The 24565-nt window shown below is 38.1% G+C and overlaps 1 protein-coding gene across 8 annotated transcripts; it reads left to right on the top strand.

The window, feature by feature from the left end:
- LOC121598772 (adenylate cyclase type 2-like) lies at positions 1-23200 on the top strand. 8 transcript variants are annotated; one of them, XM_041926046.1, is made up of 17 exons: positions 1-85; positions 3379-3569; positions 12311-12441; positions 12967-13164; positions 14180-14722; positions 14893-15020; positions 15501-15659; positions 15884-16016; positions 17023-17527; positions 18123-18358; positions 18426-18652; positions 18756-18957; positions 19057-19313; positions 19657-19819; positions 20084-20404; positions 21814-22056; positions 22494-23200. In XM_041926046.1, the coding sequence occupies exons 2-17, from the start codon at positions 3479-3481 to the stop codon at positions 22623-22625; spliced, it is 3669 nt and encodes a 1222-aa protein (XP_041781980.1). In that variant the 5' UTR covers positions 1-85; positions 3379-3478; the 3' UTR covers positions 22626-23200. The 8 variants fall into 8 exon arrangements, with proteins under 8 accessions (XP_041781980.1, XP_041781979.1, XP_041781982.1 ...); XM_041926045.1 differs by having other exon boundaries at positions 5-85; positions 3376-3569; XM_041926048.1 differs by having other exon boundaries at positions 26-123.
- The last annotated feature ends 1365 nt before the right edge of the window (positions 23201-24565 follow it).

Below are 24565 nucleotides of genomic sequence, written 5' to 3'. Positions count from 1 at the left end.
GACGACAGTTGCTTCGCGACCAGCTCGGAAACCTGGCACTGAGTTTGCTTTGCGCGTTCGTTCGTTCAATTAAAAAGAAACAACAGTAAGATTAAAGTTATCCTTCGAAGAAACCTATCGCTGGTAGTCACGTGTGCATTAGATTGTCCTAACTGAACCTTGTGCTTATCGTTCATTCCGTGAGGAAGTCAATGACTCGTAACCAAAGTGAAGTTAATTATGCAAGTGATAGGATAGGCCGGGTAAAAACTAATAAACATCACGCCAGGCGTCATCACAACTCACCTACATATTTCATCATTCACGGTCACTTGCTAACGAAAGGATAGAATGCGACGTCGTGCGCAACTCGTGAAAATAGCAGCATCGTGCGTCGTCGGATGTATGGTTCGAACTGAGAAAAAAATTAGCGTAATAAACAGCGTGTTAGGCCATCGCACAAAGCTGACCATTGAATTGTTTCAATGTACCGGAACAAAATTGATTGCGGACGTAACATTTTTGTGATTCTACCTGTTTCATTTCGTTCGTTCAATATTATCTTGAATTGCACCGTACTACACGCGATACGAATATAATCAAAGTGCTTATCGATTACACTTCAGACGTTAAGGGATAGATGTCGAGTTGCTACAAAGTATTGATAAGCAGAGTTTCTTTTATAACTTTTCTGAATGTTTACACAGCTTATGCATTAAAGTTTCTCGTCTCAATTGATCGTAGCCGACTTTTTAACAACATGTACTGCATTTTTTATGATTGGTTTTGCAATCAATCCAACTGTTCTCTACCAATCATAAATAGAAACCACAAACCGTGTCTACCAACCTTATCAGCTACCCAAAGCAAATTAATAAAAACTTCAAACAAATCACCTTCGTGGTCTCTAGCCGTATCTCTCGACTTGTCCCTTCACCCTGTCAAGCAGAGACTCAAATCATATCAGGCTTGTGGTACTAAACGAGTTTGCAGCTCGGTGGCTGGATAATTGTGCGGCACACGTGCAACAACAATAACAACGACCAACGACAACACGAATCGTGCAACGCTGATCGCATAGAAACGTTATGTCTATCTAAATTGCCTGCCGTCCACCATTTATTAATTTTGATACATTCTTACCAAACATTCCAAAACACAAAAACATTAAATGAAATGCAAACAACACGGAAAAAATTACAATCATATGCAAAACTGAATTATACATCATTTAACTTTGCGACGGCAATAACTCATGATAGCAGTATTTTTGCCACTCAAACAGGCCGTTTACTTGTCTTTGTATCCATTTCGCCACTCATGTAAATTTATTTTAGTCCACCATCGCCAACGATCCGCGATTATTTGAAATAAAAAAAGCAATCTAATCACGACTTGATCAGTACCGCCACTGTCGCATGTGATCGTTTTAACAGTTTTGGATGCGGTCGCGTTAATGGCATTGAACAGAGGTATTCCCTACCAGTTATGTGCATGAAATTGACGCTCGTCAAAAATCAAAACTTGGCAGTGAAGTCTTACCGCCACTCATACTCGCGATCAGATAAGGAAGCGCTGGATGGCGATCGACGATTTGAAATAGTGTGTTTAAATATCAGTGCGATGCTGCAAAATGACGCGCCAGAAACGTGCCAAAATAACCAGACCCTACTCCCATCACGCTCAAAACAGCAAGGGGTAGTTCAGCAAAACTAAGGCGATCTTCGAAGAGGGGGCGCGTAATCAATTCAAATAAGATCTTCCACTACTGAGCGAAAGCGAGAGCTCGATGGGAGTGATGCAAAGTGAGCATGGTACGAATAATTTAACGCGCTCAACCGACTTCGGACGGTGCAGCACAGATCACAAGATTTCGTTGAAGTGTCCGCTCTGAGCATCATTCGCTGATGAAAGACGAATATCGCCGCCGAGTGTTGTGTAGTTGTAGTGGTGATAATTTAGCGTATTTCTGCAGCAATTGCGTTGAGGTGGTGGAACATTCAAAGCATAAGTTAACCTCGCTCGTGAATTACTTTTAGCACTGGTGGTATAAAAAATAAAAAGAATGTAACACACTCAAACAGCTGAGCAAAAATGGCAAGCTGATAATGGTTTACGACTACCCGAATCCATGTTTATCGCGTGCAGCGGAAATGTTTATGATAAAACAGTGTGTCAGTGTGAGTTCCACATGTTGCGGCCTTCAGAGCCGCTACTAATGCGGTGGTGGTATAAAAAATGCTAGTGACGTTTGCTACGGTCTCAGACAGTCAGTGAAGGAAATACGCTCTCGTCTACTGTTTACGTTTTTATTTGCATTTGTGTTCCATTACGTCTGTTTATTTACATGTTGATAGAAACTAAGAGCCGGTGTTTTTAAAAACCGTGTAGCTTGAAACCGCTCACCGTATAGCAATGACTCTCGCCAATGATGTTGTGCAGCTTTTGTGCAATAGTCATATTGCTTTTACTTTAAATAATTTTCAAAGTAATGCAACCATTCAACACCTTTTTTCTATTTAAAAACGACAGAACGACTTTGCTCATACGGAACATAACGGAATAACTACTCATAAACTTACTAATACACTGCCATTTATTACAACAACACAATATATGAAAAAATACTAAAACCGCATCTTCCGTGTGCGTCCCATAATTTCCCTATTTCATTTACATTTTATTTCTGGATCTATTTTTGGTCACCTACTCTTTCGTCGCGCGTCATAAGTAATCGAGTGCAAAACCGTGGTTTCTCCACGGTCCGAGCGACGATGGAAGACTGGGATGTTGGAAGAAAAATGGGTTTTAGAATAAATCTAAACCATAATGGTGGCCTAGCGGAAATTTCATGGTCTATAGACATAATCCATTGGCCGTTCACCGTTTGGATATTTTTGGCCGCTAGAAAGGGCTCAACGGCCTCCTTCAGTTCCGTCATTTGCCGCGATTAGCCGGAAGAACGGATGACACTTTCAACCACAGATCTTCACCATGGTTCAAGATGGTTTCAGAAACTTTGAGAGCACATTTCTTATAAGTAAATATGTCGATACTTACGCTTTGCTATCATATGATCTTGTACATTTTTTAGCGAATATCAAACCAAACCAATAAAACTCATTTTATTTATTTATTTATTTATTTTTTTAAATTAATTACTCGGCCACGTTTGGTTACAGCAATAGTGCTACTGGCTAAAGTTTAAAATTATTCGGGAGTAAGAAAAGGCCGGAAGAGGAAGGATGGAGATTAAGATTATGGTAAAAAGGAGGAGATTTAATAACGAATATCAAACCAAATCAATTGAACTCAATGGATGGCAAATTCCAAAAGCAGTATTTGTTAGGAGCAATAGGAGATAATTATTTTATTTTATCTACCAAATTCAATTAGCAGATGATGAGTGTTGTAACAGTCTTTAAACTGTTGAAATAGAATAGTGTTCAATGTTGCTGAATTGTGACTGAGTGACCAACTTCAATTTAAGAATCAAGCGATGATATACGAACTAAACATGCCTACAGCAATGACGTTTGAAAGATATTCCAGAACAATGCAAGAACGAATCGAGGATGATATCCTTTCTGGTAAGTTTTCTTTTGAGTATGTTGTGTATGTTGTGTAATTAAACTCATAACATGATGAAATAAATGCATTTGCATTTGTTGTGTCTCCACTTTGTTCACGGTGAAAAATAAGGTCAGCGGGGAATCACAAGGGAATGTATTTCATTCATTATTTCAAAATGTTTTACAGCTTAAATAGATGGGAATTTGAATCTTCTTTATTTTGGTGAACAATAAGCCATATTCTGATAAATATTTAATAAAACATAGCAAAAAAAAACACTTCACGTTCACGTTCACTTTCACGCAAGGTGTACATCGACCAAAAGATATGATTTATAGCTAACTATAAATTCTTTCCAATCTTATTCACTCTACATTTATATATTGTTAGAAACTGGCACTATAAACAAACAATATTATACAGAAAAATTTGCTACACCAGCACTCATGGTGCACCAAAACATTTTTTTTTCTTTACTCTTATTTATATGTTCTCCCACATGTTTTTTCCCTTTTACTTCTAATAATTCGCCCCGAAACATCGCCGGGTCTGATAATCCGTTAAAGCCTTATAGCACTTTCCAAAACATATACCAATAACAATCACATAATATGATCTTATTTTTTAATGAACAAGCTAATCTAAATTACGTTCTCAAACAACTTACAAGTAGGCCATTTTGGACCTAGATTCATCAATTGGCTTATAAATAAAGTTATTACCTTAATGAACAAAACGATCAGTAGGAAGGTGAAGCAAGGTTACTTTCCGTGTTTTAACCTCACCTTAAAACTTGATTCTCTTTCGTCTATACCGCAAGAAAGTTGATTATGTCACGCGCACTTTGGATGCAAGACGAGCAAAATGGATGCAACAATGGCAATTTAGATATACCCTTGTAGTTAGTGGTTGCTGGAAGTAGGATGCCAAACGGAGAAATGACAAAGTTTTTCCCTCTCATGCTATGAATGCAACGATACTAGATTAAGCGTTCTCTTAAGCGCACCTTCGACGGAATTGATTCAATTTATGAAGCCACCATCGTGGTGTTGTTTAAAGAGCTGTACTAAACTAGAAGAAAATGGCTGGCTTCGTGATACAACAATGAAAAAAGCATTCCATTTACATTCTGTAGCCGGGTACAATATGAATACCAGTTTGAAGCTGTAAATATCGCTAAAGGGTTGCGTCGGTAGTAGTCATATTTGCATAGATAATACTAATTATCCACCGACTACTGATTATGGTGGATGGCTACAGAGCTACACATACCGCACACAAAGTTTTCATAATGTAAGCTCTAGAGCGTGGATACGTTTATTCGTATTCTGGAGAAGAAAAAAATGTTTCAAACATGTGGTTCAAAAGCAATACACATACATTATTTGCAACCAAAAATACTATTATCTGCAGTATTTGGAAAATGTCATTTTTGACACAACCCGTCCAATTTCAATAAACTCTTATTTTCTATATTTTCAGTAATAACAAATTGATAGTGCAGTAAACAACTATTTTAAATAGTTCACATTTTTTTAAAGACTTTCATATGTTTTTGGGTAAATACCATTCAACAGTGTTTGTGAATGGAAACGTATCAAAGTCAGCAAGACCATGACCCTGGCCTTGTACACCAGCGACCTTAAAGTGACCTCATCGCAGTGGTTGTGCTAAGGATTCGCTGACAGCGCTGTCAAATGCTGATCCAAAGGCATTTCGACTGTAGCTGATGTTAAACAACACAAGTTTGTTTATCCTTTCGTACAATACAAATCAATGTGGTTTTAGGGAAAAAGATTGAAAGAATTAACAAAAAAAAAACAAACCCGAACTGCCCCAAGCACGTGTTGCTTGCGAAGTGCGCTTTTGTACATTATTTTAACTCACCGTGGGTCGCGTTCTCGCTGCGGCACGAACTGCGCAGGCGAGTAGTTTCGTAAAATACGAAGCCCTTCCAACCATCCCCATGTGAAGCCCGTTCTGCAACCGTTAAACCCACCCAACCACTCACAAAAACCAGCGTGCAACAGTTCCTCGGCAATGTCTGGTTCTCCATTCGGGTTTACGAACCTGTTTGCGGTGCCACATGTACTGTGCATCTATAAAAATTGTGCCCTTCGTACTGGGATCCGCTCAGTAGGTCGTTGAATGTGGTGTTAGACGGTCTTTCGGTGTGCTTTACACTCGTATTCGGCTACCGGAAGTGTTTCGAACTTGCCATTCGAGGGTAGGAACGCAACGATGAGTCAAACAACCGTTCCTTGTCCGTAACAGGCAAAGGGCTTTAAATGAGTTTTGTAATTGGACCAGTACGTTCGTTCAGCTCGAGTGCACAGTGCAGCAGTGCTGTTGACAGCTAGGTTACAAATTGACGCGCTCGATGGTAGAGGCGAGTGTGCACCCAGTCGTAGATGCAGTATCATATCGCAAAATCCACCACTTTAAACGGTTCTTATTTCTCGTGAGATTTCTCAGTTTGTGTTCTCCAGAACTCCCGACGTACCATGGGTTTGTAGCGACTAGAATAGAATTCCATCCTAAACTGCGTCTCTCTCAACGCATTGGCCGTCCAACAATGACTGACATGTTTTCAAGTTGACTGCTTCATTCAAACAGGATATTTATAGCTTTCAGTTCTATTGTGCAAACACTTGTGCCATTATGTTGAATCAAGGGTAGATTTTGAGTTCGAGAAAACAAATAAATTTATATTCTGCACGTACCAATCAGCATTGTGCCCTTCGGTTACACAAAATATAAAACGTGACATAAAGTGACAAATTTTTAAACATCGATAAGAGAGTCTGCTTAACATAAGTGAATGTGTTGTGCTTGGTGTTGAAAGCAACGCAAATAAAAATAGGAGCAATATTGATTTGTTACTAGTCGAACCTGTCTATGGATTGGAATAATTTGAGCCACGATGGTACTACAAGTGAATGATTGCCGTTCGATTACAGTGCTACGGAAGATTGTGTTGATAGGATAATTGTTGCAAGGGCTAACAAATACGTCCTGCGAGTTAAATGATAATAGCACTAATCAAACGATTCGTAAACGTGAGTGAATCTGCAAGTACAACTGCATAATTGCTTCGACCATTCAGGCATGACACTCTTCATTTTAAAGGAATGATTGGTTTTTGTGCTCTACCAATTATACCCACGACGGTATCAATTATTTGTTATGCAAGGATCAATATGTCTATCATTTTAGCTTGTTTTTACAGTTAACAGTTTCCTATTTGTTCATTTAATACATACATAAATATTGTGAATAGTAAAATACTCTCCAAAACCATATTTGGTCATATTTGTCAGAATTAATTATGTGAAGTGTAACGTTGTACTAGAAAATTTCTAGTCTAAAAGAGAAACATTATTAAGAGAGCAAAATTCAAAATGTGTTTTGCTTAATGAATTAGTGATAAGATTATTTCCAATGCAAAATGGGGCATCAATGTTCTGTTTCTTGGTGTTTCATATTAACCATATGTAGAATTATGTAGGAGTGTAGAAAACAGTGAAAAAAGTTGAGTAGTTGTGAAGAAATCGGTGAAAAAAGTGTTATTATTGTGAAGAAATCAGTGCACTATGTATACAGTCATTCTACTATACATCGCTTCATGTGCATTTCGTGGATAAAAGATTAAGCTGCAGAGCGTGTGATTCTTTCATTCAATACTTACCTAAGTGGTTCAATCAGGAAGTGTGCAATGGATAAATTAGAAATAGAACCGAACGAGGATGACGATGATGATAAAGCAGAGGACGTTATTACAGGTTAATAAGCTTTTTAACGCATACTGTAAATTGAATGATATTTAATAAATAAGCTATTTCTGTTTTATAATTTTTTGTTTATAATATGTCATGAGTGTAAGACAATTATTAAAGATAGTTATATGTTTTTTATAAAAAAATGAAGAAAATATTTCGCCTATAAAAGATTTTAAAACAGATTCCTTACATTATTTCAAGGCCGTGGCGTGTCAAAAGTGGCTGTACAGGGTATGCTTCATTTCAAAAGGTCCAATTTACATCTAATTATGCGTTCAATTTACCAACGCACTAAAAAGCGAAAGGCAATTACCAGATGTCGCAATCTATCTGCCTTTCTCCGGAAAATTTTCGTTCCCCATTTCATAATGACATTAATGGCCGAAAGCGATGCCAAAAATATGAATTCACACAAGATCATGGCCATGGCAATGCTTCTTAAAAATTTGTCCCAAATCTAAAGATATCTTTTCTCTGTGATTTGGAGGGTTCACATTTCCACAATTAATCATATACTTACACTTCAGGGACACAATTACCATTACACATAAACATGTGAAAAAAATGAAACGGATGTTAGTATTATAACGAATGATGTAAGCTCTGAACTGTTTTTATGTCTGTTTCGGAGTTCATATGCGTTTACGTGTGCATTTCATCGAATATTAGTATTGCGCAATTACTATGTTTTAAGAATCCACTGATAGTTAAATAGTATATTTGTAATGGACGGATACGTATTATGTAGATACGTATTAATATTCAGTATCTAAATATTGTACATGTTTAAGAGTTTTTCATGATACATACAGTGAACACACTCATTCTACGAGATAATGAATGGTATGCTTTAATGTTTCATTTATTAAACGAATTTAACGTTATGGCTAGCTGGCGCTAGTTTCGTATCTAGTTTTCACAAACAAAGTTTTCCTAAATATAAGGCTATGAAATCGTCGGTATGTGAAGAATCGTATCAAAACATATTTAATCAACAGGACCGTTTTCAACAAAAGATAATCTTCAAAATTTATTTTTAAAAATTCAGTCGCAAGGTCCAATAAAGCCGTACAAACGCTAAACACCGTATTCTTTTTTAACAACAGATACACACATTACTTGGTTCGTATTTATATTAACAAAATAATCAATTTTATACATCACAATGAATCTTACTCTGTATCGATCAATCTGGCCTCCAACGTATTCATTTCAATCATCCTATTTTTATTAATCAAACAATACATAGCTGTTCATTCATTCACTGCAGTTTCCTAATACACTCTAACTAATAAGTTAACACAAACTTTTTTAAAGAAAATATATTGCCATACCTCCCTTTCATTGCAGTACTAACAATAAATGAAACTATATCAGACGTTGAACGTTGCTGTCAAATATATTTTAAACATGGTGTTATTGCTATTAATATATTGCTGTCTATCAGCGAATAATCTTAGAAACTAAACCCCAAAAATATGATGGTGTCTATAAGTAAATGTACTGGCTCCAGCATGGTTGGACATTATCCGATTCCCATCCGTTCTCACCATTCTCGCATATACTATGTTCGATAGGTTGTTGTTGTGTAGAATTATAGAGGTTTTGGACGTCATGGGTCTCTTTCACCTCTTTGTTCAATAGGTGTTTTGTCTTCTGTTCTTCGTGTTCTAGATGAACCTTCTTAAAATCAAGAGATTTAAAATTTAAAATGAAGAGCCACAAATTGTAACCAAACCAAACTTTCATGGACGATGGCATGAGAAGCTAATGGAAGCGATTGACGCACAGCATAAGTAGGAATCTAACTTCACAGACATATACAACCAGGCCAATAAATCGATGTTTGTTTTGTTTGTTCTTAAATCTTTGAATATGCACCTTCATAACACTATATGTTTGCAAGATGCTTAGAATGTTAGAATGCTGAAAGAACCTAATATGTTGTGTGGAGTAAACCAGCAAACATATAGAAATAAAGAAATCGCTTTAAAAACCTAATGTTATAAAACCTAAAATGTTATAAAAACTAATGACTTAATCATTCTATAATAGCATTCTACAGTAGCACCCATGACGGGCATGTTGTTAAGTTGTACGAGTTGACAACTGTACCAGCCCAATCTTCTAAAAATTTTAAATTTGGTCTACTGTAATATTTATGCTGCTAATCCCCAAAGTATATCCTTTCATAAGTTATATGAAGTCAGCAGAAGAACATTGACCGTAATAAAATAATCCCTAAGTTTCCTTTTTTACAGGCCTCTGTTAATGCCTTCAACCTCCGGCATGACAAAATGTCTATCCATGCAAATATGTTTTCCACTTAAAACATGCTAAAGATAGTTGTTGACTGAGTTTTATTTGCATATTGTTTACGATGCCCAAACATGAGTCGGTGCATATTATGCACCTGAGATTTAAGACTAGGTAACAATTTCGGAATGGCTCAGAAAGCATCAAACTTGCAGACCGTTTTACTTGTGCTGGTCTTAGAAAAAAATGCATCGTTAATGTTTGCTTTTCAACAAGAACACAGATTCTCTTATTACAATTTAAATATCATGATGTGAACAGTGTAAGGCGAATATTTAAAGTCGTGGTATATTTGAGGTTTGCAATGCTAGACAGTAACTGTACTAGTACAAATAATACACTCTTATCAAACCGATATCAGTAATAAATAAGTATTTAATCCCTTGAAGAAGTTGGTTTAAGTCCCGTTTTTAAATAACACTAGAACTTAAGCAATGCATCTAATCCGGAGAGTTTATCCTGAATAAAAAAGCTAAAGCGAAATATTCAAAAGAATAATCGAGTGAATCGCGGGAAAATATATTTGCACACTACCGATAAGAATTGTAATGTTTATATGAGAAAAATACGACATTTCGAAATGAAATAAATAAACAATAAATAAATAAATAGGACCAGAAGAGCGAATCAAAAGAAGAATGATTTCGATTTACAAAACAAACCTAGCTATATTTAAATCGTAAAAAAACTAGTCAAACTATTGCTAAGTTAAGATAGTTTTCATCTTTGCCAATGAAATAATGAAAATTGGCCAAAAATAAAGCGGTGCTGTCAATTTTCATCAAATTTGTTGTTCATCATCATCATGTCACAGCCTGTCATGATTTAAATTACATAAATCATTCAAATTGATCTTCAATTCTAATTATTAAACCGAAACTCATCCTAAAAACCAAGCCAAGCAATAACGAGATTTCTTGAGAGCTGATTCGGAAATAAACCTCAACAAATATTGATGTTGCTCTCGACATCAAGAACCATGAGCACTTCAACAAAAACAGCGTGTCAGTTATCAAAAATTCTTGATATCAACAAAAACTTTTGCGCGCAAAATACTTCTACGTACTTTTTCAACTTTCTTACAATTTCGTTGATATTCTTATCGGTAAACAAATCATTTACGCGATGCCTATTTTAGTTTTATGAAAACACCTATTCATTCATCTATGACGTAAATCAATTTAATTATTTAAGGCAAGCAACATGGTCTAGACTCTTGACTCTAGATACACTAATACTCTTTACAATAAAATTAAATAATTTAGATTTCCACTACACTAGAATCACTAATGCTCTTTAAAATTAAAATTAAATAAATTAGTTTTTCATGTTTGACATATTACGTGATCTTTAATGAAGTATTTTAAAAAATAGGACAATCGTTGTTAAAGTTATGTTATGTATGACAAATGTTGTGAGTGATCTAAAATTTGTTCCAGATAGTAGTTTATAATACATAACAGGGCTTTTCTAGCCAGCTCAACATCATAAGCAAACAATTCAATCCCGTAAAATACATTTCTACAATAACAATAGAAGCTCGAATGATCTGTCATTGCTTGCTTTGTGTACATTCAACAAGCATTTCACAATGTTGTATTGGGATTTTACGGATTGGAAATGAAGCTTATAGTGTTGAACTGTCTAAAGAAATCCTGTAAGTTATTTATGATAATCAAATTCAAATTAATTCTCTGGTCTTTTCTGGTATGGTCTGACATAACTGGCTAAATAAACTTCTTTTTTTTAATCTCAACATTTAGATTTCTAAAATGTTATTAACAAACTCGTTATTCATTATCCTTGCGCAATACCACCAAACAACGACATTCAAAAAATAAATAATTTTTTTTTTATAAAAACATACAAAAAAATAAAAACAAATAAAAAAGCACATTTTATAAAATGGAATCTTCTTCTTCTTTGGCACAATAACCGCTGTCGGTCAAGGCCTGCCTGTACCCACTAGTGAAGTGGGATTGCTTTCAGTGACTTTTTATTACCATAGCAGGATAGTCAGTCCTACGTATGGGGGCACGGTCTATTCGGGACTTGAACCCATGACGGGCATGTTATTCGTACGACGTATAAACTATAGAATAGTAAATACAAAATATCGTCGAGGAGATGATTGACGAACATTGAACACTTAAATATACCATAATCGACCTTTCAATATGACCTGATGCTGTCTTCAAATCATCGAATTTATTTTTTCTTAATTATTCATAAAAATGTCAAGTAGACATTCTCTGCAAGCTTAGAACAGGATATTTGTCATTGCAATTTTCTGAAGGTCATTAGGTTTCAATCATGAGTTAAATCCAATCGTTTGATTGACCATGACGTATAAGGCAATATATCCCATCGAACATTCAGTATTTCATTCCTTGCATTGTCACTTTCTCTTTGCTACTTCAATAGGCAATTTCGTTTCGAATACTAAAGCAGGAACCGGTCTGAATAACATTTTCAGATGGCAATTTCGACCCCTCACTCTATATTTTCGAACTTTGACCAAACCAACCATCAGACCGATCAACAGCAAGTTTCATCTCGTACTGTGAACGCCTCGCTACCGTTATTCCTCTTGTTGAACTCATTTCCTAGAATGATAGATTTAAATTGAAATTCTCATTACATCCGTTCTTCTCACCCTACAGAAAATTCTCATCTAGATGACCTCTACACAAGATATCGGCAACGACTGCGAAGATCGTTGTTCATAACTGGCTTGGGAATATCGATACTCTCCTGCATCACGTCAATCGTCCTATGTGCGCTTCATGATACGGTAAGGTGCTACTTTCAGCTTCTTTTCATGGCGTCACAACGTTTTATCGGTGTGTTTCTTGATGTGGTCCTATTATACTGTTTGCACTCTTTCCAAAACGTTTCCTCTTCCTATGAGTTAAACTGAATGTAACCTCCTACTTCTCTCCTCAATATCTGACAATCATGATCAACTATTTCCTTTAATTTATCGTACACTTCCCTTCCGAACGAATCTTCTTGAAGAAGTCGATTGTTAAGAATATTCTATTTCTCTTTATCTATCTTTCTCTTTCTCTTTCTTCCACTGTTTGTTTCTACCTACTTTTTGTTGTTTTCTGTATTTCTCATGTGCTACCACATGCATGAACTATGTGTGTAATCCTACGCGTCCATGTACCATAACTGTGCGCTTATGTTTCATCGTCATTGAATAACGCAACACATGACAACTGAATCACTATTCACCAATCTAAACACCATACACCTACACAAACCATATGGAAAAGAAAAATCGAGATCCAAATTGAAAACAGTTGATTTATAGATTCTGGCCGATGTAGCGCTGCTGGCTGGTGCCTCCACAGTGCTATGTGGAATCCTGGTGGCTTTACAATTCCCGGCAGTGATGAACTCGCCCCTGGCTGCTCTTTCCTTCGCAATTCTGACCACTGGAACGATTGGTGCCATATCAACGTTCGTCGGTACACAGCTCGCGCCTTTGCCACTGTTTGCATTAATACTTGTAAGTATACATTATATGTTGCAAATGATATGTTGGTGCTTATTATTCATACTTTTTAAATTCCTTAATATATTCTTATTATCTGATTTTCATTTATGAGACTAGTTTATAACAATTGATAGTTTAATTATTCAAACTTTCTTTTTGTTTTTTTTTTAAATTCAAATATTACATGCAAAATTACTATTGCAAGTTTCTTTCCTAGCATTAAATTATTGGCTCATTATTTGCAATCAGCACAAAAGCTCTTTTATCTAACGCTTAAAAAATAATGATAGTTTTATATAACTTTCACTACAAACTTCTTCAAACATGACATGCATGACATAATTGTTCAACCCTTTTTTAACGCTATCACTGAGCACACCTTTTCCCTCACGTGCCTGTTACAACACGAGGCAAATAATGATGAAAATGTGAATAAGATCATGCCATAGCGATGCACGGAATAACAGCGACTAATTAGTCGCCGTTGAAACACGGCACATGTAAAAACGTTCAACAAGCTAACAGTAGAGCTCTTACTCGCTCTCTCTACATCATACAGCCCGAGCTTCAACAACTATGGTTCTTTGTCTTTCAACTAATATGCAACACTTACTCATTACAAATAGTTTCTTCTTACTCCGCAAACACAGTTCTCTACGCCCGTAGAATTTCATCTGTCATTTGCATACCTTATTCCAATTCGTGTCACAAAGTGCTGCACACTCTGCCTGACAGTACGGCTCCCTCTAACCGCAGCATGTGGCCATGACAAGAGGGTAACACACACAGCAGGACGTTAATTCTACACTACATTCAGTGTATATCTTCAAGCTCTGCATGAATTCTTTTTGAAACAAACAAAAATGAAATTTTCACCAGGGTTGTGCCTGGCTGACATCAACCAAGAAGGGTTAGCAGCAATTCTGCTCGCCGCAGGTTTCCTATCTTTAAACCCCTACTTTAAAACAGCAAAAACAACATGCCGGATTTTTCACAAAGTTTTTGGTGTTTCTTTTTCAAACTCAAGGGTGTCCACACGATGCTACCAATATCTTGGCCGGTATCAGTGGTGCTGGCTGTGTTGCTTTGCATCGTCCACATTGGATATCGCATTCTATCGCAAGTCCACGACTTTCCACCCACATTCTTCCCTCAGCTGCTCGCGGAAACTGTCTTCCTAGCGTCAGCTTCCGTTTCCAGTCTCTACTACCGTATAATGTCCGATGCGGCCCACATCGACGCAGTTGACGGTACGAGAACGGGGATTGAGCAACGAGTGAAGCTGGAATGCGAACGGGAACAGCAAGAGCAGCTCCTGCTGAGCGTCATACCGGCCTACATTGCGGCGGAGGTGAAGCGCAGCATAATGCTGAAGATGGCTGACGCCTGCCAGCGAGCCGGCGGACAAACTCAGACGAGATTCCACGAAATGCACGTGCAGCGACATAACAACGTGTCCATTCTCTATGCCGACATCGTCAACTTTACTCCACTGTCTGAGCAGCTGACAGCATCCGATCTGGTTAAGACACTAAATGAGTTATTCGGACGGTTTGATCAGATCGCTCAAGTAAGTATGTGTAGATTAGCACATTTTCAATTAAATATGGTAGTCTTTTCTGCAAATATTCACCACTACAGGCGCAGTCGCTCCAAACGGATGCACGCTCTTTACTATGCGATGTGAGAATGTTTTATTCCATGAGAATTGAGTAATTTTTTTTCGTTTTTTTATTTAAGGAAAACCAATGTCTCAGGATAAAGATTCTTGGCGATTGTTACTATTGCGTTTCCGGATTGCCAGTATCACGACCCCATCATGCTGCTAACTGTGTCAATATGGGACTTCAAATGATAGACGCCATCAGGTCAGTCGGTATATTTTTTGACGCATATTTCAAATATTATTCTCTACCTGTCCAACTCCAATATTATAATATTCGATACAGTGATTTATTAGCCCATCTCTTATTGCTTCAGCTTTGATTTTTTTAATTGTGTACCTTGCTCGATTTAATATTATATACATATTATTATACAAGTGCGAAATAAAACAACACCTATATGATTTCCTTTACATTGCCAGTTACGTAATTCGATAGTAACTATGCAAAAACAATTGGCATACCAATTCTGATGAAGCGTATACACAGGATTAGCTTCTCCCTCAGGTAGACTAGAACCTAAGAAAAGGCTTAAAAAATCGATACAGTGTCATTCACTCACCGTGCACTTGTGCCATTTCCACCTCATCGCAATCACACTAACAAGACCAAATTGAATTATAGCGTACGTCTAAACCATCAATCCTTCACAAAATCATATTTTCTATACTGCTCCGGTTGCAGATTCGTACGGGAGGCAACCGGCTTCAATGTGGACATGCGGATCGGCATTCACACTGGCAACGTGCTGTGCGGTGTGCTGGGATTGCGGAAATGGCAGTTCGACGTTTGGAGTGATGACGTGACCCTGGCAAACCATATGGAAAGCGGTGGAGTTGCAGGGTAAGAGCATAATCGTTAGCCGTTTTTACCGTTCTAGCCGCTCCCATTGCGCTCGTCGCCAGCTTTTCCTGGACAACTTATATCCCGATGTTTTGCTGTGTTCCGCCCGGGAAAGGATTCCTTACTCCTAACCCATTATTAACTTTGTTTTTGTTTCATTTCCCCAACACTGTACCGGTTTTGACTTAAAACACACACACAAAATACTATCTGCGTCGCTCCAGCCGGGTACACATCACAAAGGCAACGCTGGATTACCTAGGCGACATGTTCGAGGTTGAACCGGGCGGGGGTGCGTCCAGAGAGTCCTACTTGGCGGATCATAAAATTGAAACATATCTTATCGTACCACCGAAGGTAAGGAACCTTTCCGATGTTTCAGCTTTATACAGACATTACAAAGGATACAGAGTTTTTTCCCTCGATTCTAAGATTAAGTGGTTGCTAGACTGGTCCCTTGAAGTCTTTATAAACTGACTGCAATGTTTTGCATTATTTTTTATTATTTACATTTTACTATGTACTAGCTGAACTTCTTCTTCTTTGGCACAACTACCGTTATCGGTCAAGGCATGCCTTGTACCCACTAGTGAAGCGAGCTTTAGCTTTCAGTGACTTATTGTTACCATAACAGGATAGTCTTCTTCTTCTATTTGACGTAACGTCCTACGCGGACATGCCGGCCTATACAGGCTTTCGAGACTTAATTCATTACTACGTAGCCGAATAGTCTATCCTTGCTACGGTGGGGCGGTTCATTCGGGGCTTGAACCCATGACGGACAAGTTATTAAGTCGTACGAGTTGACGACTGTACCACCAGACCCGGCCCGTACTAGATGAACACATTAAATATACATGTTGCTGCGAAGAAAGATCTTTGCATAGATGAGCCACAAAGAGCCATCTACACGAAATATAAAACAAATGTACATTTATCATATTCATTAAACAGTAGTTTAAATTAAACACTCGTAATAAAAGAATATATTAAGAGCGATTCTTTTCTCAATAATCAAACAATTCTGAAAGCCCAATTAAATCGTGCTTATTCGTACCTTTCTTAATTGTTAAACAAAATCCAGCCAATCTTAGCGCACCCGATTCGCAACCCGAGCACATAGACTTACAATGTAAATAAGAACCCTTGTGATCCCTCTGTCCATCTCATCAGGTTGACCGCTTCGTTGAAGCGAGAAATAGAACCTTAACCCTGGGATTACGGAGAGCGGCACATAAATTCTACCTTTGTGTCGCTACCCCCGAAAGCGCTCATGGATGTTTGAACGATTGGCGAGTGGCTAATGAAATGAAATTTTCTGTTCTCTTCCCGGTTTTTCAACGGATCATGAACCTTGCCACAGAAACCTCCAACCGATTTGGGTAAACCAGCCACCGCCAACTCGCACACACCAACTTCCAACATCGGCACCCCGTCCCCAACAACCATGGTTCAAATAACCGAGCCCGACCAGGAGCACCTGCTTCCGGTCTTGGAGCCACCGAAGACACCGAAAACGCCACGAACCCCTAAAACCCCGGATGACGTTCGGCGCTCGCACGCTTCCATCTCCCCTATCACTATTCCCGAGGAGCAGGAGCAACTGCTGCCACCATCTCCGGCCAATATTGCATCCGGTGGGCATGGGCTGTTGCCACCGCCATCTCCAAACTCCAAGCAAACTGTGCAAATTAACCCGCCCACCATTAACGAGGAGACGGTGGATAACGATGGTACAGCTAACGAGGCCGGCGAAGCGGATGAGGGAGAATCGAGGAAGAAATCCTGCCTGACGCTTCCCGTCGAACCAATTACCACCAACGGACACCTTCCGGAGCGTGTCGGAAGTCGCAAGCTCTCCGTACAAGGTACGCCGCAGATACCAGCAGCATTCTTCTGCTCTATCCTTTATTCTTTCACGCTTTCTCGTTATTATTGTGTAAGACATATCGAATAGTTGATACGATGAAAATTGCTGTAAAGGCAAGTTATGGTTCGATTCCATTTTAGAAAATGAATTGCATAATCTGACGATCCGGTTTTGCAGCATAAATCAGTAGAATATGCATACTGAGAGCCATCATAGCAAAACATATATTTGACTATCCAGAACTACCAATGGAAATGCTTTGTGTTCGTGCCTTTCTTTACTTTCAAATTGGAAACAGAATTAATTCCATCGGTAAGGGATTTGCTTAAATACAAGACGTCGATGTTCCCTACAGTAAGGGAAAAATTATCTTGAAATCAAGCCCGGAACAGGACAATTATAAACTAAATTGAATTTAGGAAAATTCTTCCTGGAATAACATTGCAACGGGAACATGATACCTCGTTTAGATTTTCGTTTTTTTTTCCATTCTTCATTCGTTTTAATTCAAAGGACTGTTTAAGGACTTAATCTCGTTCAACCACTTTTCGAATACTACCGTATAATTTTCGCTACTTTTCGGCTTTCGACAGGATTGATTGCATTTGCTGAACGACGAAAATCGTCGAGTTCCATTTTCGGCGATATGCGCAAAATGTCGATTTCCAACATCGATTGTCTCCGGTCGCCCATGGTAGCCACACCAGGAGGGCCTTTGCTACGCACTCGCCCTTCATCAAAGATGACTAAGTACGTGGAGTGCTGGGGCGCTGACAAACCGTTCGCAAACATCACTGACTCCAAAATGGCTAAGAACATTGGCTTGGCGGTAGGTGTGAAGATGCATATACTTTCTCCTCTGGTTGCAATGACTGACTGATACCGCTCCATTCCAGAGCATCGCGATGATCGAGTCGAATCTGTTACCGGAGGATGGGTATTGTGGTGAATGCAAGTGCTGGGGACCACCGAAGGAACTCCAACCCGTCACTATGTGGTACCGGAATACAGCTCGAGAGACGCTTTTTCGTGCACAGCCTGAGCCAACGTTTCGCTTTGATCTCATCTGCTCTTTCATTCTTTTCCTGACGATAGGACTGATACAAATCATAGTATTTAAAAGGTAGAAAACACGTATTTACGGCAATTTAGCTTCATAGATGTAATCGAATTGATTGTTTTATTTCATTGTTGCTCCATAATATCCCAACGGTTTACATTCACAGCAATGTAGTCGTTATTGGTTCACTCAGCGCAACAGCTGTAGCGTTAGGATTGTTTTTATACTTAAGTAACTACCAGATGTCGAACCTTTCGCCGCCGGGAAACAACGGCCCAGGACAGGTCATAGCTGCCAGCCGTGGTCTTCGTTTAGCAATATTCCTTATTACCACAGCACTCATTGCAAGCTGTGCCATTTTCAGTGTGGTAAGTCGAAAACTGCGCCTGAAGCTCGTAAGCGGAACAAAATACCTTGCTCATCGTGTTTTTTTCTTACTAACCCATATTTCATTCATTCCATGCCAGATAAACTTTGACGATTTAGTTATAGCCGACATTCATTTCGTGAACAACACCACCGAGGATATCATGTACGACGATGAGTTTGCTTCTGTTGCTCCCGTCTACCTCTACATGTGCGCTATCAGCCTGGCAGCAGTCTCCGCTTTCCTGAAAGCGGGCTTTCTTGTCAAAGGAATGCTGATGGCAATATTCGTCGCTATCCAGTCTTCTGTCTTATGGACAAGCTCTCTGTTTGAGGCTTACGGGACGTTGGGCAATTCGTAAGTTTTTTGCGAAAATACAACAAGACATTACTACTTTTGTTTTATTATAGCAAACGCAATAAATTAGAATTTTTTATCAAATAACTTTGCACTAAGAAATAAGAAATTACAGGTACAATATAAACAGGCTAAATTTGTTAGGCCTATTCCAAAAGCAAGACAATTTCATGGCTTGATTAAAAAATTATCCCATAGCAAATATGAATAACAATATAAAATAGAAAGTTTACTAAAAATATTTCGACATCAGAATGGTTCAAATATGTAATCTTTGGTAGATAAATAATCCCACCTCCCAGAACATGCTAAATTCAATGAGATTCTTACGCTTTTTTCTTAGGTGGCCTTTAGGATTTCAAGGCTTGCTATTCCTATTACTGATAAGTGCTGTGTTGCATACACTCGATCGCCAAGGTGAATATGCCGCTCGAACCGACTTCCTGTGGAAAGCCAAGCTAAAGGTGGAGCAAGAAGAGGTCGAAACTATGCGAGGAATCAATAAGGTAACTATTTACTAGCAGCGGGAGTCATAAAAACTATAAATTAATCGCGTTCCTGTGGCTGCTGCATTTATTCGCCCGGGACGTGCCACATGCAACCTGAATCGTTTGCTCATTTCCCACCACTTTTTTTCTGGACAACCAACCGCAACGTTTGCTTCTCACCGTATTCCGATTCTTGACTGCTCTTCCCACAAACCAACAACGCACGATTTCTGCCCTGTTCCACTTGCTTGCCGGTATGCTCAACCTGTTTCGGTTGAGTAGATTTTATTGGAAAACATATTGCCCGCGCACGTCGCCCAGCACTTTCTCAAGAAGGAACGTGCCGTGCAGGAGCTTTATCACGAGAGTTACTCGTCTGTTGCGGTCATGTTTGCTTCGATTCCGAACTACAAGGAGTTCTACGACGAAACGGATGTGAACAAGCAGGGGCTTGAGTGCTTACGGTTACTGAACGAGATTATCTGCGACTTTGACAAGCTTCTGCTCAAGCCTAAGTTCAGCGGTATCGAGAAGATAAAAACCATCGGAAGTACCTACATGATTGCATCCGGACTACGCCCCGGCAAGGAAGAGGGTGCCACGGTAAGCTCCCTATCTATAATACATTCTACTGTTTCCCACCCACGTTTAAAGGTGCTATTACCAACGTACTAGGATCACGAAACTGTACTATATTGTTGTTACCAATTCGATTTGTACTGTGAATGCATGCTTGTTTTAATACCGCATGAGCTATAAATAGCAATAAGCAAACATATTTTTTGCATGAATTTTATTTCTTTACCTCAACATATAAAAAAATCCCTATGAAAAGTGCTTCCAAGTGCACATGTAAATTTAAAAACAGGCGCTAGTTGATGATATTTTCTCAAGAATTGATGATGCACTAGAACCGTATGCATTAAGACCATCCCATAACAACCCAACTCAACATATACCAATATGGATTCATATTGAGAATGGTTTCTATCTATAGCTAGGGACATAAAGGTAAAGGGCTTCCGAAGTTTGCTTGATTCATCAACCAACAACCGCCACAACCACCAACCGCAGCGCTATGGGCCAATATGCAGATTGGTTTATTTGTTAGGGTCGCCGCTCTCTGCACATTTCTTTTCATTACTGGAACGTGTGCAAAACGACGCCCAAGGAATTTTCTTAAGTTAATTGGAAATTATTATCCATCGCATGCAAATCGACCCGGCAAAATGGCTGCCACGTTTTAAGCATAAAACTTTTTCATTACCTAGAATCAATGTTTGCGCTGTCTGTTTCATGTGGCAGTTTTTATTTCTACGAAACCCAATTTACTGCTTCCTATTTTATGTAATGTGCTCGCCAAATTAACTAACCAAAACTATATCTAAAGAATTTGTTCATGGTTGTATAGTATACCAAATTTTAAAGAAAATGTGTTTTGTTTTGTTTTTTAACCACCACAACAAGCGTTATCGTTAACAGTCACAAATTGTTTGAATTGTTTTCACTTATGTATACTAACTCACTTGTTTCCCATTTCATGATTGTGCATTTGTTTCCACGTCCAACCCGGTAGAAAATAATGAGCTGGTACGTATCACCACCAACTGCTGGAATGGTAGACCTTGTTAGACTTTTGATTTTAACCACCTCCACCTGGATGTTAGTAAACGGTTGAAACATCTAAATGACGTTAGGGAGGCACATCACTTACACCCAACTCACCTTTACTCCCTAATGGAACTGATCGAAGTGTTTCCCAAGTATTCCCTGCTGTTTGCTTCCGGTGGACGGTGACGTTATTATACCATCAATTTTTATACGTCCAGCAACATCATGACCTATCGTTATTTTCGCCATTTTCTCTGCATTATAAGCGCTCTTTTAGAGCAGCTTTTCAATTTCATTATTTTCACCATCCGTCTATCATTATCTATTCCCTCTCTTCGCACTGGAAACAATGATCTTCCGGTGTGGCCAATACAACGATGAACTCCCGCCCGCCCGTTTAGGATGAAAAACGTACCGAGGAACACAATGTAGTCGTGCTAGTGGAGTTTGCCATTGCTCTCATGACGGCATTGGATCAAATAAATCGTGAATCGTTCCAAAGATTCCGGTTGCGGATCGGCCTCAACCATGGTCCGGTGATAGCCGGTGTCATAGGAGCCCAAAAGCCACAATACGACATCTGGAGCAACACAGTTAACGTGGCGTCCCGTATGGACTCATGTGGAGTGATGGGACGAGTACAGGTAATATAACGTTATGTGCTAACTTTTCCGTTCAAGTGCATGTGGAAAGAGTTCAATGGACATTCTAACGAAAGATAAGGTTTACCATTTATTGTTGTTTGTTTTGTGAGGTATTGTTTTCTAAACAGGAGTGTATTCATTCTATAAAAAGATGTATAGAAACAAATGTTTTTATTCTCAAGCTTTAAATTATTTACCATATAAGTGCAAACATCTATTTAGACTTTTTAATCATTATTATACTTTTTTTTATAGATTTATTTTTTCCTATAATTTCAAAAAAGTATATTTATTATTAGTTTTTCTAAATTTATTTCAATCATGTTTTGCTCTTTGCAGAATCAATCTTATTATGAAACAAATAAAGATTTACCGCTGCGGTATATCTTAGCTTGCTTCAATTTCATAATATCTTTCATTTGTTTTAAAATCCACAGGTTACAGAAAACACGGCCAAAGTCCTTATGGCAGCAGGTTATTCGTGCGATTGTCGTGGACCTATTCATGTCAAAGGCAAAGGAATTCTGACGACTTACTTTGTTAAAACACCATTTGATGAACGTATTTAGGCGTAGTTTAAATAACATGTGCCAAAAGACAGTGTTGTAGTTACATGGAAAAACGTACACCAAAGACATACACAAAACGTCGTAATCAGTATTACGAAACAAACGATGCGATTTTAGAATAGAATTGAGCATAGAAACATAAACTTCAGCTTCTGCGTAATCTGCTACGTTTGGTCATTTACGTACCTTATGAAGGTATTAAACAACCATAATGGTTAACTCGATATGTGGCAAAATAGTTCTTTAGCTTTGGTGTAAACTTTGCACTGCAGTTTTGCAATCATTTATCACAATAGAATGTATACCTCCCATAGTTTCTCCTTCGACAAAGCACTCGAAAAAGACTTGTGTCAATTGAAACATTGATTCCATTGCAAACCATACACAGTTTCGATTCTATTTTCTTCTCTGCATTGTTTCATCACTACCATAAATATATCATCACGGAAATACATTTCTAGAGCTTTTTTATTATTTTGAAGAAATTTTGAGATGAAATTACTGTATACATAATCAACCTATGCTTTGATTACATTGTACCTAAAGCCAAATAAATTTAACCTTTACAAAAGTCAGATGTTGTTCTGTGAAATAGCAAGCGTATTTCATTTACTTTGTTTACTCCACCAATAAGTGCCTTGTACTGAAAGAAACTGAACAAACGTAAGGTAAGAACAAATCCCCATCACACTGCCTTTCTATTACGCCAATTTTATCACTCCACTCTGAAACGGCAGTATAATATATTTTGTTCATCTTAAAGACAGAGTGAATCCATTACGTTACTCTATTACCTGAAAACGAGGACGCTCTTAAAGGGCATACCAATGCCAAGGGAATTTTACTCATGGCAATATCTTGAAGGGAGGGCACCATTACCCTAATGTAGGAGGGTTCCAGGATAATGGTACAGATAGAACCCATATATAGTCCAACAGTCACAGGTACCATGATATATGTTGCTATTCACTCACCTAACTTTTCCGTATTCATACAGATGACAAATAGGGAATAAGAATTTCTACAATTGCAGTAGCAAAATCATAAAAAAAGTTCATCGTAACCAGCTAATGATTATAAACTTCAACAAAAAGCATTACCAAAGCTGTTTTTGATTATTTATTTTTTTAACTGGAATGCACTCCACACCTGTAACACTAACTGTAATGGTCGTGTGCAAGAAATATTTGGGTAGCTCCAAAAGGACCACCGTACGCAGAATATATCGTACCATAAAACCTCCCCTAACATGTGAGAAGAAATGCGATTACGGTTTTAGCCATCGGCGAAAGCTTTTTTTCCTTATGAACCTATTGTCTGCTATACACCACTTAAACCTCTGCTTAGTAAAGCCGGAATACGACAATGCGTACGAAACCATTATCAACTTAGAAAAACGGACCTGTTATCTGACACACTCCACGTCATTATTGCAATATATTTCGATTATCTTGCTGAAGGCAAACCGCATCATTACATTCCACGTGGTCACTATTCTTTCATGAAACTTTACAGCCTCAACAAAGTTATACTTTTTTGCAAATTTAATACGAAACCAATACGAATAGAAACAATTGTATAACTAATTTAAAATATGTCGTTGAAAATGTGTTTTTTTCATTAAAGGTAATTGTATTAACGTACCAAACGACTCATTTTTATCCTACTCATGTATTTCTCCTAATATCAAACAAAACATTTTTTATGCAAATGCTAATCACACGAAAAAAATAGTGAACTTTGAAATTACAAATTTGGAATCAGTATCTTTGGGTTGCTGTAACAACTTGTTTCCTCGGTTCCGACACTTCACTTACATACACACACAAACACAAATATGCGAGCAAGCTGCTAATGCCTGCAATAGAAAACTTATGTTTCGATTTAAACATTTCAACTACGTCAATAAAAGTCAAGAAGTAGTGTTTCAATGATTGACA

The sequence above is a fragment of the Anopheles merus genome, chromosome 3L (assembly GCF_017562075.2).
Source record: "Anopheles merus strain MAF chromosome 3L, AmerM5.1, whole genome shotgun sequence".
NCBI classification, from domain to species: domain Eukaryota; kingdom Metazoa; phylum Arthropoda; class Insecta; order Diptera; family Culicidae; genus Anopheles; species Anopheles merus.
Note: the sequence above shows the minus strand (reverse complement) of the source record. Positions and strands in the feature narration are given on the sequence as shown.

Bases quoted from the DNA above. Each gene is read 5' to 3' on its own strand.
- LOC121598772 (XM_041926046.1), top strand. From the start codon at position 3,479: ATGATATACGAACTAAACATGCCTACAGCAATGACGTTTGAAAGATAT. The intron at 3,570-12,310 runs GTAAGTTTTCTT...CTCACCCTACAG, and splicing joins CGAGGATGATATCCTTTCTG to AAAATTCTCATCTAGATGAC. The intron at 15,021-15,500 runs GTCAGTCGGTAT...CTCCGGTTGCAG, and splicing joins CAAATGATAGACGCCATCAG to ATTCGTACGGGAGGCAACCG.